At 47.3% G+C, this 17,150-nt stretch overlaps 1 protein-coding gene across 1 annotated transcript in view; it reads left to right on the top strand.

Annotated features, from left to right (window-relative positions):
• Positions 1 to 14,376, top strand: part of LOC144485730 (SCO-spondin-like) — a 118,844-nt gene extending 104,468 nt beyond the window's left edge. The window contains exon 13 of the mRNA XM_078203822.1: positions 14,124 to 14,376. Coding sequence (XP_078059948.1) covers positions 14,124 to 14,146 — 23 coding nt within the window. The 3' untranslated portion in view covers positions 14,147 to 14,376. The remainder of the gene's footprint in view (positions 1 to 14,123) is intronic.
• The last annotated feature ends 2,774 nt before the right edge of the window (positions 14,377 to 17,150 follow it).

Below are 17,150 nucleotides of genomic sequence, written 5' to 3'. Positions count from 1 at the left end.
AGGAAGGTAACTAGTGGCGTGCCGCAGGGATCGGTACTCGGGCCGCAACTATTTACCATTTATATAGATGATCTGGAGGAGGGGACGGAGTGTAGGGTAACGAAGTTTGCAGACGACACAAAGATAAGTGGAAAAGTGAATCGTGTGGAGGACGGAGAAGATCTGCAGAGAGATTTGGACAGGCTGAGTGAGTGGGCGAGGATATGGCAAATGGAGTATAACGTTGATAAATGCGAGGTTATACACTTTGGAGGAAATAATAACAAATGGGATTACTATCTCAATGGAAACAAATTAAAACATGCTACCGTGCAAAGGGACCTGGGGGTCCTTGTGCATGAGACGCAAAAGCCCAGTCTGCAGGTACAACAGGTGATCAAGAAGGCAAATGGGATGTTGGCCTATATCGCGAGGGGGATAGAATATAAAAGGAGGGATGTCTTGATGCACCTGTACAGGGCATTGGTGAGGCCGCAGCTGGAATACTGTGTGCAGTATTGGTCCCCTTATATGAGGAAGGATATATTGGCATTGGAGGGAGTGCAGAGAAGGTTCACCAGGTTGATACCGGAGATGAGGGGTTTGGATTATGAGGAGAGGCTGAGGAGATTGGGTTTGTACTCGTTGGAGTTTAGAAGGATGAGGGGGGATCTTATGGAGACTTATAAGATAATGTGGGGGCTGGATAGGGTGGAGGCGGAGAGATTCTTTCCACTTAGTAAGGAAGTTAAAACTAGAGGACACAGCCTCAAAATAAAGGGGGGTCGGTTTAAGACAGAGTTGAGGAGGAACTTCTTCTCCCAGAGGGTGGTGAATCTCTGGAATTCTCTGCCCACTGAGGTGGTGGAGGCTACCTCGCTGAATATGTTTAAAGCGCGGATGGATGGATTCCTGAGCGGTAAGGGAATTAAGGGTTATGGGGATCAGGCGGGTAAGTGGTACTGATCCACGTCAGATCAGCCATGATCTTATTGAATGGCGGGACAGGCTCGAGGGGCTAGATGGCCTACTCCTGCTCCTATTTCTTATGTTCATATGTTCTTATGTGCCTATCCAATAACCGCTTAAACGTTCCCAAAGTATTCGACTCCACCATCACCGCAGGCAGTCCATTCCACACCCCAACCACTCTCTGCGTAAAGAACCTACCTCTGATATCCTTCCTGTATCTCCCACCATGAACCCTATAGTTATGCCCCCTTGTAATAGCTCCATCCACCCGACGAAATAGTCTTTGAACGTTCACTTTATCCCCTTCATCATTTTATAAACCTCTATTAAATCTCCCCTCAGCCTCCTCCGCTCCAGAGAGAACAGCCCGAGCTCCCTCAACCTTTCCTCATAAGACCTACCCTCCAAACCAGGCAGCATCCTGGTAAATCTCCTCTGCACTCTTTCCAGCACTTCCACATCCTTCTTATAGTGAGGTGACCAGAACTGCACACAATATTCCAAATGTGGTCTCACCAAGGTCCTGTACAGTTGCAGCATAACCCCACGGCTCTTAAACTCCAACCCCCTGTTAATAAAAGCTAACACACTATAGGCCTTCTTCACAGCTCTATCCACTTGAGTGGCAACCTTTATGGGTAATGGGATTCTTGAGAAACATTAAGGTAGACATGTCTCCAGGGCCTGATGGGATATACCCCAGAATACTGAGAGAGGCAAGGGAAGAAATTGCTGGGGCCTTAAGAGAAATCTTTGCATCTTCACTGGCTACAGGAGAGGTCCCAGAGGATTGGAGAATAGCCAATGTTGTTCCTTTGTTTAAGAAGGATAGCAAGGATAATCCAGATAATTACAGGCCGGTGAGCCTTACACCAGTGGTAGGGAAATTATTGGAGAGGATTCTTTGACACAGGATTTACTCCCACTTGGAAATAAGTGGACGTATGAGCGAGAGGCAGCATGGTTTTGTGAAGGGGAGGTCGTGTCTCACTAACTTGATTGAGTTTTTCGAGGAAGTGCCGAAGATGATTGATGAGGGTAGGGCAGTGGATGTTGTCGACACGGACTTCAGTAAGGCCTTTGACAGGGTCCCTCATGGCAGGCTGGTGCAGAAGGTGAAGTTGCATGGGATCAGAGGTGAGCTGGCAAGGTGGATACAAAACTGGCTCAGTCATAGAAGACAGAGGGTAGCAGTCTAAATGAGGTGAGGTGATCTTATAGAGGTCAAAAAACCAAGATGAGGTATCTAAATGGATACAAAATTGGCTTCTTGACAGAAGCCAGAGGGTGGATGTGGAGGGTTTTTTTCCAAACTGGAGGCCTGTGACCAGCAGTGTGCCTCAGGGATCAGTGCTGGGTCCACTGTTATTTGTCATTTATATTAATGATTTGGATGAGAATATAGGAGGCATGGTTAGTAAGTTTGCAGATGACACCAAGCTTGGTGGCATAGTGGACAGTGAGGAAAGTTATCTCCAATTGCAACAGGATCTTGATCAATTGGGCCAGTGGGCTGACGAATGGTGGATGGAGTTTAATTTAGACAAATGCGAGGTGATGCATTTTGGTAGATTGAACCAGGGCAGGATTTACTCAGTTAATGGTAGGGCATTGGGGAGAGTTACAGAACAAAGAGATCTAGGGGTACATGTTCATAGCTCCTTGAAAGTGGAGTCACAGGAGGACAGAGTGGCAGAAGAAGACATTCGGCATGCTTGGTTTCATCGGTCAGAACATTGAATACAAGAGTTGGGATGTCTTGTTGGAGTTGTACAAGACATTGGTAAGGCCACACTTGGAACAGTGTGTGCAGTTCTGGTCACCCTATTATAGAAAGGATATTATTAAACTAGAAAGAGTGCAGAAAAGATCAACTAGGATGCTACTGGGACTTCATGGATTGAGTTATAAGGAGAGGCTGAATAGACTGGGACTTTTTCCCCTGGAGCGTAGGAGGCTGAGGGGTGACCTTATAGAGGTCTATAAAATAATGAGGGGCATAGATCAGTTAGATAATCAATATCTTTTCTCAAAGGTAGGGGAGTCTAAACTAGAGGGCATAGGTTTAAGGTGAGAGGGGAGAGATACAAAAGTGTCCAGAGGGTGGTGAGTATCTGGAACAAGCTGCCAGAGGTAGTAGTAGAGGCAGGTACAATTTTGTCTTTTAAAAAACATTTAGACAGTTAAATGGGTAAGATGGGTATAGAGCGATATGGGCCAAATGCGGGCAATTGGAATTAGCTTAGGGGTTTTAAAAAAAAAGGCGGCATGGACAAGTTGGGGTGAAGGGCCTGTTTCTATGCTGTAAACCTCTATGACACTATGATTCAGTGGAAAGGTGTGTTTCTGAATGGAGGGCTGTGACAATTGGCATTCCTCAGGGATCAGTGCAGGGACCTTGCTGTTTGTAATATATATATAAATGATATGGAGGAAAATGTAACTGGAATGATTGGTAAGTTTGCGGACGACACAAAGGTTGGTGAATTTGAGGATAGCGATGAGGACCGTCAGAGGATACAGCAGGATATAGATTGGTTGGAGACTTGGGCGGAGAGATGGCAGATGGAGTTTAATTCGGACAAATGTGAGGTAATGCATTTTGGAAGGTCTAATACAGAGAGGAAATATACAGTAAATGGCAGAACCCTTAAGAGTATTGATAGGCAGAGGGATCTGGTTGTACAGGTACACAGGTCACTGAAAGTGGCAATGCAGGTGGAGAAGGTAGTCAAGAAGGCATATGGTATGCTTGCCTTCATCGACCAGGCATTGAGTTTAAAAATTGGCAAGTCACGTTGCCAATAAGCTTTATAGAACAAAAGAACAAAGAACAAAGAAAATTACAGCACAGGAACAGGCCCTTCGACCCTCCAAGCCTGCACCGACCATGCTGCCTGACTTAACTAAAACCCCCTACGCTTCCAGGGACCATATCCCTCTATTCCCATCTCATTCATGTACTTGTCAAGACGCCTCTTAAAAATCACTACCGTATCCGGTTCCACTAGCTCCCCCGGCAACGGGTTCCAGGCACCCACCACTCTCTGTGTAAAACATCTGCCTCGTACATTTCTTTTAAAACTTGCCCCTCGCACCTTAAACCTATGCCCCCTGGTAATTGACTCTTCCACCCTGGGAAAAAGCTTCTGACGATCCACTCTGTCAATGCCTCTCATAATCTTGTAGACTTCTATCAGGTCTCCCCTCAACCTCCGTCGCTCCAGTGAGAACAAACCAAGTTTCTCCAACCTCTCCTCATAGCTAATGCCCTCCATACCAGGCAACATCCTGGTAAATCTTTTCTGTACCCTCTCCAAAGCCTCCACATCCTTCTGGTAGTGTGGCGACCAGAATTGAACACCATATTCCAAGTGCGGCCAATTTTTAAACTCAATACCCCGGCCGATGAAGGCAAGCATGCCGTATGCCTTCTTGACTACCTTCTCCACCTGCATTGCCACTTTCGGTGACTTGTGTACTTGTACACCCAGATCCCTTTGCCTATCAATACTCCTCAGGGTTCTGCCATATAGGATCTTAGTTTGCTCGCACTTGGAATATAGTGTTCAATTCTGGTCGCCACACTACCAGAAAGATATGGAGGCTTTAAAGAGAGTACAGAAAAGATTTACCAGGATGTTGCCTGGCATGGAGGACATTAGCTATGAGGAGAGGTTGGAGAAACTTGGTTTGTTCTCACTGGAACAGCGGAGGTTGAGGGGCGACCTGATTGAAGTCTGCAAGATTATGAGAGGCATGGACAGAGTGGATAGTCAGAAGCTTTTTCCCACGGTGGAAGAGTCAATTACTCGGGGGCCTAGGTTTAAGGTGCAAGGGGCAAGGTTAAAAGGAGATGTACGAGACAGGTTTTTTACACAGAGGGTGATGGATGCCTGAAACTCTTGGTAGGGGAGGTAGTGGAAGCAGATGCACTAGTGAGTTTGAAGGGGCGTCTGGACAAATACATGAATCGGATGGGAATAGAGGGATATGGTCCCCGGAAGGGTAGGGGGTTTTAGTTCAGTTGGGCAGCATGGTCGGTGCAGGCTTGGAGGGCCGAAGGCCTGTTCCTGTGCTGTAATTTTCTTTGTTCTTAACAGACATCTTCACATCCTCTTTGGCCACTGGCCAGTTTCCAGAAGACTGGAGAATAGCCAGTGTTTTTCCATTGTTTGAGAAAGGAAGCCAGGATAACCCAGAAAATTATAGGCTGGTGAGCCTGACGTCTGTGGTGGGGAAGCTTTTGGGGAAGACACTGAGGGACAGGATATATGCACATTTGGAGGAAAATGGACTAGTTAGTGACAGGCAGCATGGTTTTGTACGGGGAAGGTCATGTCTCACCAATTTGATCGAGTTTTTTGAAGAGGTGACAAAGATAATTGATGAGGGAAGGGCTGGGGATGTGGTTTATATGGACTTTAGTAAGGCATTTGACAAGGTCCCACATGGCAGTCTGGTACAAAAATGAAAATCACAAGGGATTCGGAGTGGGCTGGCTTGATAGAACATAGAACATAGAACATAGAACATTACAGCGCAGAACAGGCCCTTCGGCCCACGATGTTGCACCGACCAGTTAAAAAAAAACTGTGACCCTCCAACCTAAACCAATTTCTTTTCGTCCATGAACCTATCTACGGATCTCTTAAACGCCCCCAAACTAGGCGCATTTACTACTGATGCTGGCAGGGCATTCCAATCCCTCACCACCCTCTGGGTAAAGAACCTACCCCTGACATCGGTTCTATAACTACCCCCCCTCAATTTAAAGCCATGCCCCCTCGTGCTGGATTTCTCCATCAGAGGAAAAAGGCTATCACTATCCACCCTATCTAAACCTCTAATCATCTTATATGTTTCAATAAGATCCCCTCTTAGCCGCCGCCTTTCCAGCGAAAACAATCCCAAATCCCTCAGCCTCTCCTCATAGGATCTCCCCTCCATACCAGGCAACATCCTGGTAAACCTCCTCTGCACCCTCTCCAAAGCCTCCACATCTTTCCTGTAATGTGGGGACCAGAACTGCACACAGTACTCCAAGTGCGGCCGCACCAGAGTTGTGTACAGTTGCAACATAACGCTACGACTCCTAAATTCAATCCCCCTACCAATAAACGCCAAGACACCATATGCCTTCTTAACAACCTTATCTACTTGATTCCCAACTTTCAGGGATCTATGCACACATACACCTAGATCCCTCTGCTCCTCCACACTATTCAAAGTCCTCCCGTTAGCCCTATACTCAACACATCTGTTATTATCTGATGGATACAGAACTGGCTTGGTTATAGAAGACAGAGAGTAACAGTGGAAGGGTGTTTTTCAGAATGGAGATCTGTAGCTAGTGGTGTTCCACAGGCATCGGTGCTGGGTACATGAAGAGTGAGGGAATAGAGGGATACGGACCGAGTAAGGACAGAAGGTTTTTCTTAGTTTAGTTAGGGCATCATGATCAGCACAGGCTTGGAGGGTCGAAGGACCAGTTCCTGTGCTGTACTGTTCTTTCTTTGTTCTAGATGTGAATGTAGGGGGGTCTGATTGGTAAGTTCACATATGACAAATATTGATGGTATGATAAAAAGCAAGGTGGATTACCTTAGATTACAGGATGATACAGGTGGGCAGAACAGTCGCAAATGGAATTTAACTCTGAAAAGGTGAGGTGATTCATTTTGGGAGGATCAATCATAATTATATTGAATGGTGGAGCGGGGTCAATAGGACAAGTAATCGGGGTCAATAGGACATGTAATCGGGGTCAATAGGACATGTAATCGGGGTCAATAGGACATGTAATCGGGGTCAATAGGACAAGTAATCGGGGTCAATAGGACATGTAATCGAGGTCAATAGGACATGTAATCGGGGTCAATAGGACATGTAATCTACTCCTGCTACAGCTTCTTGTGCCCTTTTAAATAGCAAATATTCAAAATGATGACGAAATGTTTGGTCAAATAGGGTGGCTTTAAGAAGACTTGAAAGGGGAAGAAATAAGTGTAGAGTTGGAGAGGGTAATGGAGGACATTTCAGAGCTTTGCACTTGGGCAGCTGTGGAACAATTACCAATAGAAGATAGGAGATGTATTGGATGAAGTAGGAAGAGCACAAATATTTCAAAGATGGGGCTAGAAGAAGTTAAAAGGATAGAGAGAGGCAGGATAATGGGAGAGATTTGAAACAAGGATGGAAGCATCCATTTTCATTGGAGACCCTTAAGCACCTGGGTGATAGCCAAATAAAACTTGGTTCTCAGTAGGATACTGGCAGCAAGCTTTAGCTGGGCTTAAGTTTACACTGGAGCAAGCAGAGAGGGAGTGATTTGTGGCAGCAGTGCTGGTGAGAGATTTATTTATTTATTTATTTAGTCAGTTAGTGTGTGTTTTTTGCCTTTATTTTTGTAGTAGTATTTTTCTTAATTTTAAACTGAAAACCGGAAGTGGGCTCCTAAGGACTCTGGGAAGGGTTTTTTTTAAGCGCGCGAAGTATAAAAGGTAGGCCGCAGTATACAGCAGGCAGCGGAGTGAGCAGGGAGCAGAGTGTGAGCTGTAAGGGCTTTGGCTCACAGGGCTTCAGGGGACAGGGCGAGCAGGGGTGAGTTTTTTAAAATTCTTATTTACTTTTCTCTGTGTACCTTGGTATAAAGGGGCAAATATGAGTGTGAAGCCAGTGTGTTGTTCCCAGTGTAGGATGTGGGAGGTCCTGGAGGCACCTGGCCTCCCGAACATCCACATCTGTGAGGGGTGTGTTGAGCTGCGGTTCCTGAGGGGCCGTGTGAAGGAGCTGGAACTGCAGCTCGAGGATCTTAGGCTGTTAAGGGAGAATGAGGAGGTGATAGACAAGAGCTATCATCAGGTGGTCACACCAGGGCCACGGGTGGAGGCCAAGTACATAATAAGAACATAAGAACATAAGAAATAGGAGCAGGAGTAGGCCATCTAGCCCCTCGAGCCTGCCCCGCCATTCAATAAGATCATGGCTGATCTGACGTGGATCAGTACCACTTACCCGCCTGATCCCCATAACCCTTAATTCCCTTACCGACCAGGAATCCATCCATCCGCGCTTTAAACGTATTCAGCGAGGTAGCCTCCACCACCTCAGTGGGCAGAGAATTCCAGAGATTCGCCACCCTCTGGGAGAAGAAGTTCCTCTTCAACTCTGTCTTAAACCGACCCCCCTTTATTTTGAGGCTGTGTCCTCTAGTTTTAACTTCCTTACTAAGTGGAAAGAATCTCTCCGCCTCCACCCTATCCAGCCCCCGCATTATCTTATAAGTCTCCATAAGATCCCCCCTCATCCTTCTAAACTCCAACGAGTACAAACCCAATCTCCTCAGCCTCTCCTCATAATCCAAACCCCTCATCTCCGGTATCAACCTGGTGAACCTTCTCTGCACTCCCTCCAATGCCAATATATCCTTCCTCATATAAGGGGACCAATACTGCACACAGTATTCCAGCTGCGGCCTCACCAATGCCCTGTACAGGTGCATCAAGACATCCCTCCTTTTATATTCTATCCCCCTCGCGATATAGGCCAACATCCCATTTGCCTTCTTGATCACCTGTTGTACCTGCAGACTGGGCTTTTGCGTCTCATGCACAAGGACCCCCAGGTCCCTTTGCACGGTAGCATGTTTTAATTTGTTTCCATTGAGATAGTAATCCCATTTGTTATTATTTCCTCCAAAGTGTATAACCTCGCATTTATCAACGTTATACTCCATTTGCCATATCCTCGCCCACTCACTCAGCCTGTCCAAATCTCTCTGCAGATCTTCTCCGTCCTCCACACGATTCACTTTTCCACTTATCTTTGTGTCGTCTGCAAACTTCGTTACCCTACACTCCGTCCCCTCCTCCAGATCATCTATATAAATGGTAAATAGTTGCGGCCCGAGTACCGATCCCTGCGGCACGCCACTAGTTACCTTCCTCCAACCGGAAAAACACCCATTTATTCCGACTCTTTGCTTCCTGTCGGATAGCCAGTCCCCAATCCACTTTAACACACTACCCCCAACTCCGTGTGCCCTAATCTTCTTCAGCAGCCTTTTATGGGGCACCTTATCAAACGCCTTTTGGAAATCCATCAGTGGGTGATGGCCAGTAAGGGTAAAGCTCGGGTGATTGAGAGCACCCCGGTGGATGTGCCCCTACACAACAAGTACTCCTGCCTGAGTACTGCTGGGGGGGACAGCCTGCCTGGGGGAAGCAGCAGTGGCCGTGTCTCCGGAGTGGAGTCCGGCCCTGTCACTCAGAGGGCTAAGGAAAAGAGGAGGAAGGCAGTGTTAATCAGGGACTCGACGGTAAGGGGGTCGGACAGGCGTTTTTACGGAGGCAGGCGGGAGTCTCGGATGGTGGTCTGCCTCCCTGGGGCCAGGATCCAGGATGTCGCTTGTCGACTCCCAGAAATCCTGATAGGGGAGGGAGAGGAGCCAGAGGTAGCGGTACATATTGGTACCGCTGATGTGGGAAGGAAGGGGTCATGAAAAGAGAGTATAGGGAATTAGGAAGACAGCTGAGAAGGAGGAAAGCAAAGGTAGTAATCTCGGGATTGCTGCCTGTCCCACGGGAGGGTGAGGGCAGGAATGGAGTGAGGTGGAGGATGAATGTGTGGCTGAGGGACTGGTGCAGGGGGCAGGGATTCAGGTTCCTGGACCATTGGGACCTCTTTAGGGGCAGGTGTGACCTGTACACAAAAAACGGGTGGCACTTGAATCCCAGGGGGACCAATATCCTGGCAGGAAAGTTGGCTCAGGCTACTGGGGAGAGTTTAAACTAGATAGGTTGGGGGGAGGGGATCGAGACGAGGTGACTGGGAGCGAGGAAGTTAACTCGCAAACAGAGAAGGGTTATAGACAGTGCAAGAGGGAGGATGGACGGGGATAGAGAAGGGGATAGCTCAGACCAAAGGATTGAGATGTGTTTACTTTAATGCCAGGAGTATAGTGAATAAAGGGGATGAGTTCAGAGTGTGGATCGATGCCTGGTAGTGTGATGTGGTGGCCATTACGGAGACTTGGATGTCTCAGGGACAGGACTGGATACTCCAGGTGCCGGGATTCAGATGTTTCAGGAAGGACAGGGGGGGAGGCAAGAGAGGGGGTGGAGTGGCACTGCTGATCAGGAATAGTGTCACAGCTGTAGAGAAGGTGTATGCTGTGAAGGGATTGTCTACAGAGTCTCTGTGGGTGGAAGTTCGGAGTGGGAAGGGGTCGATCACTTTGCTGGGAGTTTTCTATGGGCCGCCCAATAGTGACAGGGAGGTGTAGGAGCAGATAGGGAAACAGATCCTGGAGAGTTGCAATAATAGCAGAATTGTTGTGATGGGAGACTTTAATTTCCCAAACATAGATTGGACCATCCCTAGGGTAAGAGGATTGGATGGGGAGGAGTTCGTTGGGTGTGTTCAGGGGGGTTCCTGACACAGCATGTGGACAAGCCTACAAGAGGAGAGGCTGTACTTGATCTGATACTGACCAATGAGCCTGGACAGGTGTCAGATCTCTCAGTGGGAGAGCATCTTGGGGATAGCGATCATAACTTGATTGCATTGGAAAAAGAGAGGATCAGGCAAGCTAGGAAAGTGTTTATATGGAGTAAGGGGAAATATGAAGACATAAGGCAGCAAATTAGAGGAGTAAATTGGAAGGAGGTATTCTCGGGGAAATCTACTGAAGAGAGGTGGCAGTTTTTCAAGGAATCTCTGTCTAGGGTTCTACAGGACAATGTTCCGAGCAGACAGGGAGGAGTTGATAGGTTAAAGGAACTGTGGTGCACGAAAGCTGTGCGGGACCTAGTCGAGAAGAAAAGGAAAGCGTACAAAAGGTTCAGAGAGCTTGGTGAAGATAGGAATTTAGATGAGTATACGGCTTGTAGGAAGGGACTAAAGAAGGAAATTAGGAGAGACAGGGGTCACGAGAAGGCCTTGGCAAGTAGAATTAAGGAAAACCCTAAGGCGTTCTATAAATATGTGAAGAGTAAAAGGATGAGACGTGAAGGAATAGGGCCAATAAAAGGTGAAGGTGGGAAAATCAGTACGGAACCAGTGGAAATGGCAGAGGTGCTTAATGAGTATTTTGCCTCGGTTTTCACAGAGGAGAAGGACATGGGTGGATGTACTGTGGGCTTGCGGTGGACTGAAAAGATTGAGTATGTGGACTTTAAGAAAGAGGTTGTGCTGGAATCTTTGAATGGCATCAAGATAGATAAGTCGCCGGGTCCGGATGGGATGTACCCCAGGTTACTGTGGGAGGCGATGGAAGAGATTGCAGAGCCTCTGGCGATGATCTTTGCGTCGTCGATGGAGACGGGAGAGGTGCCGGAGGATTGGAGGATTGCGGATGTGGTTCCTATTTTCAAGAAGGGGAATAGGGATAGCCCAGGAAATTACCGACCGGTGAGTCTAACCTCAGTGGTTGGTAAGCTGATGGAGAAGATCCTGAGGGACAAGATTTATGAGCATTTAGAGAGGTTTAGTATGCTCAAGAATACTCAGCATGGCTTTGTCAAGGGCAGATCGTGCCTTACGAGCCTGGTGGAGTTCTTTGAAAATGTGACTAAACACATTGACGAAGGGAAAGCGGTAGATGTGGCTTATATGGATTTTAGCAAGGCGTTCGATAAGGTCCCCCATGCAAGGCTTCTAGAAAAAGTGAGAGGGCATGGGATCCAAGGGGGTGCTGCCCTGTGGCTCCAGAACTGGCTTGCCCAAAGGAGGCAGAGAGTGTGGATAGATGAGTCTTTTTCTAAATGGAGGTCGGTCACCAGTGGTGTGCCCCAGGGATTTGTTCTGGGACCCTTGTGGTTTGTCATTTTCATAAATGACCTGGATGAGGAAGTGAAGGGATGGGTTGGTAAGTTTGCCGAAGACACGGAGGTTGGTGGGGTTGTGGATAGTCTGGAGGGATGTCAGAAGTTACAGAGGGACATAGATAGGATGCAAGACTGGGCGGAGAAGTGGCAGATGAATGCGTAGTGGTCCATTTTGGCAGGTCAAATTTGAGGAAGGAGTACAATATAAAGGGAAAGACTCTTAGTACTGTAGAGGATCAGAAGGACCTTGGGGTCCGGGTCCATAGGACTCTAAAATCGGCCCTGCAGGTGGAGGAGGTGTTTAAGAAGGCATATGGTGTGCTGGCCTTTATCAATCAAGGGATTGAGTTTAGGAGTCCGGGGATAATGATGCAGCTGTATAAGACCCTCGTCAGACCCCACTTGGAGTACTGTGCTCAATTCTGGTCGCCTCATTACAGGAAGGATGTGGAAAAGATTGAAAGGGTGCAGAGGAGATTTACAAGGATGTTGCCTGGATTGAGTGGCATGCCTTATGAGGATAGGTTGAGAGAGCTTGGTCTTTTCTCCTTGGAGAGACGTAGGATGAGAGGAGACCTAATAGAGGTATATAAGATGTTGAGAGGCATAGATCGGGTGGACTCTCAGAGGCTTTTTCCCAGGGTGGAAATGGCTGCTACAAGAGGACACAGGTTTAAGGTGCGGGGGGGGGTAGGTACAGGGGAAATGTTAGGGGGAAGTTTTTCACACAGAGGGTGGTGGGCGAGTGGAATCGGCTGCCATCAGTGGTGGTGGAGGCAAACTCAATAGGGTCTTTTAAGAGACTCCTGGATGAGTACATGGGACTTAATAGGATGGAGGGTTATAGATGGGCCTAAAAGGTTGGGTTATGTTCGGCACAACTTGTGGGGCCGAAGGGCCTGTTTTGTGCTGTAGTTTTCTATGTTTCCATGTTTCTAAGATGGGTGGCAGACAAGAAAGTATTGGAGTAGTCAACTCCAGAAGTGACAATGGTATGATGGACGATTTCAGCACTGGATGAGCCAGGGATGAGGTGAGCTGATAACACAGAGCTGGAAATAGGCAGATTTAATGATTCCCTCGGTTTGAAAGTTATTCTTGGAGTCAAATATTTCACTGAGATCCTGAATGACCCAGTTCAGCCCCAGAAGGTTGCCAGGGAGAGGATAGAGTGGAGCGTCAGAAAGCGTTTCTGGAAGGGACCAAATCCATTTTCCCAATATTCAGCTCATCCACTACAGGAAATTGGACAAAGATTCTGACTATTTAGAGAATGGAGAGATTGATGAGAATAATGAGGAGGTAAATTTGGTTATTGTCAGAATACATATAGAAACTGCAACTTTGTCTTGGATGGTGAAGCAGTCAGAAATGGTAAGGAAGAGATCGGGCTCGATTTTACCATCAAGATGCTGTTTTTGGGCACTGAAACTTGGTGAAGTCGGGCGTGAGGCGAGTAGCCCAAATGCAACCGCCTCCATGCCGGTTCTCCCTTTACCAAGTTCCTAAACTGGCCACGATCGGGACCGCGCCTGAAACGGGTGCAATGTCAATTTAAATGCATTTGCATGCATTTAAATTGATTTAATGGGCTGGACATGCAAACTTACTGGCACTTCCCCCTTTACCACGGCGTTTGCCCATCCAGATTCGACACAAAACAGACGTGGTCTGCATAGGTCCGATTCGGGCATTCCAGCTTCTGAAGAGATAAGTTCAGAGCTTCTGGCGGCTCTCTAACTTAGATCGGTGGTGGTGGTGGTGATGGGGTTTGGGGGGAGGGGGGGTGGAGACGGGTCGGCTTTCTGGTGGGGGCCAGGGGGAGTTGGGGGTCCACTGCCACTCTGCGTGCGATCGCTGGGGGAGAAGGGGGGCAGGGGGCTGCGATCGGTCTGGGTAGCGGGATGTGGCGGGATTAGGGTCAGTTATGTTGCGGGAATAGGCAGTGTCCGTGGGGGCCGGGGGAACATGGTATCCGGGCCGGGAGTGATGTGGCAGAGGAGCGTCTTTCTATTTTTTTTCTGCGCATGCGCAGTTGGAGGCACTGATCGGAGCTGCAGTGTTTTGGGCACGATAAGCCCCGCCCACAGCGTGATTCAGAATCGCTGATTTTGTTTCAGGCAGAGTGCGTATGGGGGCGCCTGAGAACGGGTCTATAAAAGACGGATCTGAAACACTCCCAGATTCGGCACTTAGAATCAAAATGGTAAAATCAGGCCCATAGTAACAGATTTCAGAGAGCTACAGACTGGCAAGAAGGGGAGACACATCCTGGATCTCAATGTCTTCAGCATCATTTTTGGGTTAGTTGATTTGCTAAACTTGTTACTGTGTATTTTCCAGGTGGAGAGTATTCTGGACGTTGATGTTATCCATTATTCGGATCACTCTGTGCGTCTAATTATTGATGGAATGTTCACTTCTTTTCTTTAACACGCCTAAGATTTCCTTCAGAGATTATTGTATGGAAACCAAAAAAACTGTAAATATCATCTGTATTTACTCCGAAGAATGTTTTTCCTATTGACTGAAGTCACTCAGGCTGCGTGACATTAAGACTGTGTGACCCTGTTTTTCTAATAAAGAGGTTTCTATCCTTTTGTCAATGACTGTGTTTGTGTAGACTAGAGCCCATTCACCCAGTATCTGAGAAATATACTCAACTTTACTGTAAGGACCTGCACGTTGGGTTTAAATGTGATTTTCTTATCCCTGGAGTTTGCAACCCCTGGTTCGATATGTGAAATGACCAGATTAGATCCAACCGCCCAATGTCAAGAATAATTAGATTCATGCCATCATAAGAATGCCTTTGTAACTCAGGATTCAGCGCACCGAGCTCCCTCCGTGTAATGCATTCTTTAGCATGTACTTCCTAAAGCAATTTCTACAGTCTCAACACCGCTCCCTTGCTTTGTTACCTCTTTATAAAGCTAAGATGTGGAGATGCGGCATTGGACTGCGGTGGGCACAGTAAGAAGTCTCACAACACCAGGTTAAAGTCCAACAGGTTTATTTGGAATCATGAGCTTTTGGAGCACTCACCTGATGAAGGAGCAGCGCTCCGAAAGCTCATGGTTCCAGATAAACCTGTTGGACTTTAATCTGATGTTGTGAGCCTTCTTAATATAAAGCTAAGGACAGAGAGTGGCAGAGTGGTATTGTCACTGGACTAGTAATCTAGAACCCAGGATAATGCTCTGGGGACCCAGGGTTCAAAGGGCAGCACGGTGGCACAGTGGTTAGCAAATCAGAGTGGATAAATCCCCAGGACCGGACAGGGTGTTCCCACGGACCTTGAGGGAAGCTAGTGTTGAACTTGCAGGGGCCCTGGCAGACATATTTAAAATGTCAGTATTCACGGGGGAGGTGCCGGATGATTGGAGGGTGGCTCATGTTGTTCCGTTGTTTAAAAAAGGTTCCAAAAGAAATCCGGGAAATTATCGGCCAGTAAGTTTGACGTCGGTGGTGGGCAAGTTATTGGAAGGTGTGATAAGGGATAGGATCTACAAATATTTGGATAGACAGGGACTTATTAGGGAGAGTCAACATGGCTTTGTGCGTGGTAGGTCATGTTTGACCAATCTATTAGAGTTTTTCGAGGAGGTTACCAGGGAAGTGGATGAAGGGAAGGCGGTGGATGTTGTCTACCTGGATTTCAGCAAGGCCTTTGACAAGGTCCCTCATGGGAGGTTAGTTAGGAAGGTTCAGTCGCTAGGTATACATGGGGAGGTAGTAAATTGGATAAGACGCTGGCTCAATGGAAGAAGCCAGAGAGTGGTTGTGGAGGATTGCTTCTCTGAGTGGAGGCCTGTGACTAGTGGTGTGCCGCAGGGATCGGTGTTGGGTCCATTGTTGTTTGTCATCTATATCAATGATCTGGATGATAATGTGGTCAATTGGATCAGCAAGTTTGCTGATGATACAAAGATTGGAGGTGTAGTGGACAGTGAGGAAGGTTTTCAAAGCTTGCAGAGGGATTTGGACCAACTAGAAAAGTGGGCTGAAAAATGGCAAATGGAATTTAACGCAGACAAGTGTGAGATATTGCACTTTGGAAGGACAAATCAAAGTAGAACGTACAGGGTAAATGGTAGGACTCTGAAGAGTGCAGTTGAACAGAGGGATCTGGGAATACAGCTACAGAATTCCCTAAAAGTGACATCACAGGTGGATAGGGTCGTAAAGAGTGCCTTTGGTACATTGGCCTTTATAAATCGGAGTATCGAGTATAAAAGTTGGAGTGTTATGGTAAGGTTATATAAGGCATTGGTGAGGCCGAATTTGGAGTATTGTGTACAGTTTTGGTCACCTAGTTACAGGAAGGATGTAAATAAGATTGAAAGAGTGCAGAGAAGGTTCACAAGGATGTTGCCGGGACTTGAGAAGCTGAGTTACAGAGAGAGATTGAATAGGCTGGGACTTTATTCCCTGGAGCGTAGAAGATTGAGGGGAGATTTGATAGAGGTGTATAAGATTTTGATGGGTATAGATAGAGTGAATGCAAGCAGGCTTTTTCCGCTGAGGCTAGGGGAGAAAAAAACCAGAGGGCATGGGTTAAGGGTGAAAGGAGAAAAGTTTAAAGGGAATATTAGGGGGGGCTTCTTCACGCAGAGAGTGGTGGGAGTGTGGAATGAGCTGCCAGATAAAGTGGTAAATGCGGGGTCACTTTTAACATTTAAGAAAAACTTGGACGGGTTCATGGATGAGAGGGGTGTGGAGGGATATGGTCCAAGTGCAGGTCAGTGGGACTAGGCATAAAATGGTTCGGCACAGACAAGAAGGGCCAAAAGGCCTGTTTCTGAGCTGTAATTTTCTATGGTTCTATGGTTCTATGCTGCCTCACAGCACCAGAGACCTGGGTTCGATTCCCGGCTCGGGTCACTATCGGTGCGGAGTCTGCACGTTCTCCCTGTATCTGCGTGGGGGTTTCCTCCGGGTTCTCCGGTTTCCTCCCACAGTACAAAGATATGCGGGTTAGGTTGATTGGCCACGCAAAATTGTCCCTTAGTGTCAGGCGGACTAGCTAAGGTAAATGCATTGGGTTCCAGGGATAGGGCCTGGGTGGGATTGTGGTCGGCGCAGACTCGATGGGCTGAATGGCCTCCTTCTGCACTGTAAGATTCTATGATTAATCCCACCACGGCAGACAATGCAATTTAAATAACATCGTGAATTAAAAGTTCAATGATGACCATAATACCATTGTTGATTGTTGTAAAAACTCATCTGATTCGCTAATGTCCTTTGGGGAAGGACACCTGCTGTCCTTACCCAGTCTGGCCCACATGTGACTCCAAACCCACAGCAATGTGGTTGACTCTGAAATTCTCCAGCAAGCCACGCAGTTGCATCAAACTGCTGTTAAGA

This window comes from Mustelus asterias, unplaced genomic scaffold, assembly GCF_964213995.1.
Source record: "Mustelus asterias unplaced genomic scaffold, sMusAst1.hap1.1 HAP1_SCAFFOLD_212, whole genome shotgun sequence".
Classification (NCBI taxonomy): Eukaryota; Metazoa; Chordata; class Chondrichthyes; order Carcharhiniformes; family Triakidae; genus Mustelus; species Mustelus asterias.
This window is presented reverse-complemented; position numbering and strand designations above follow the sequence as displayed.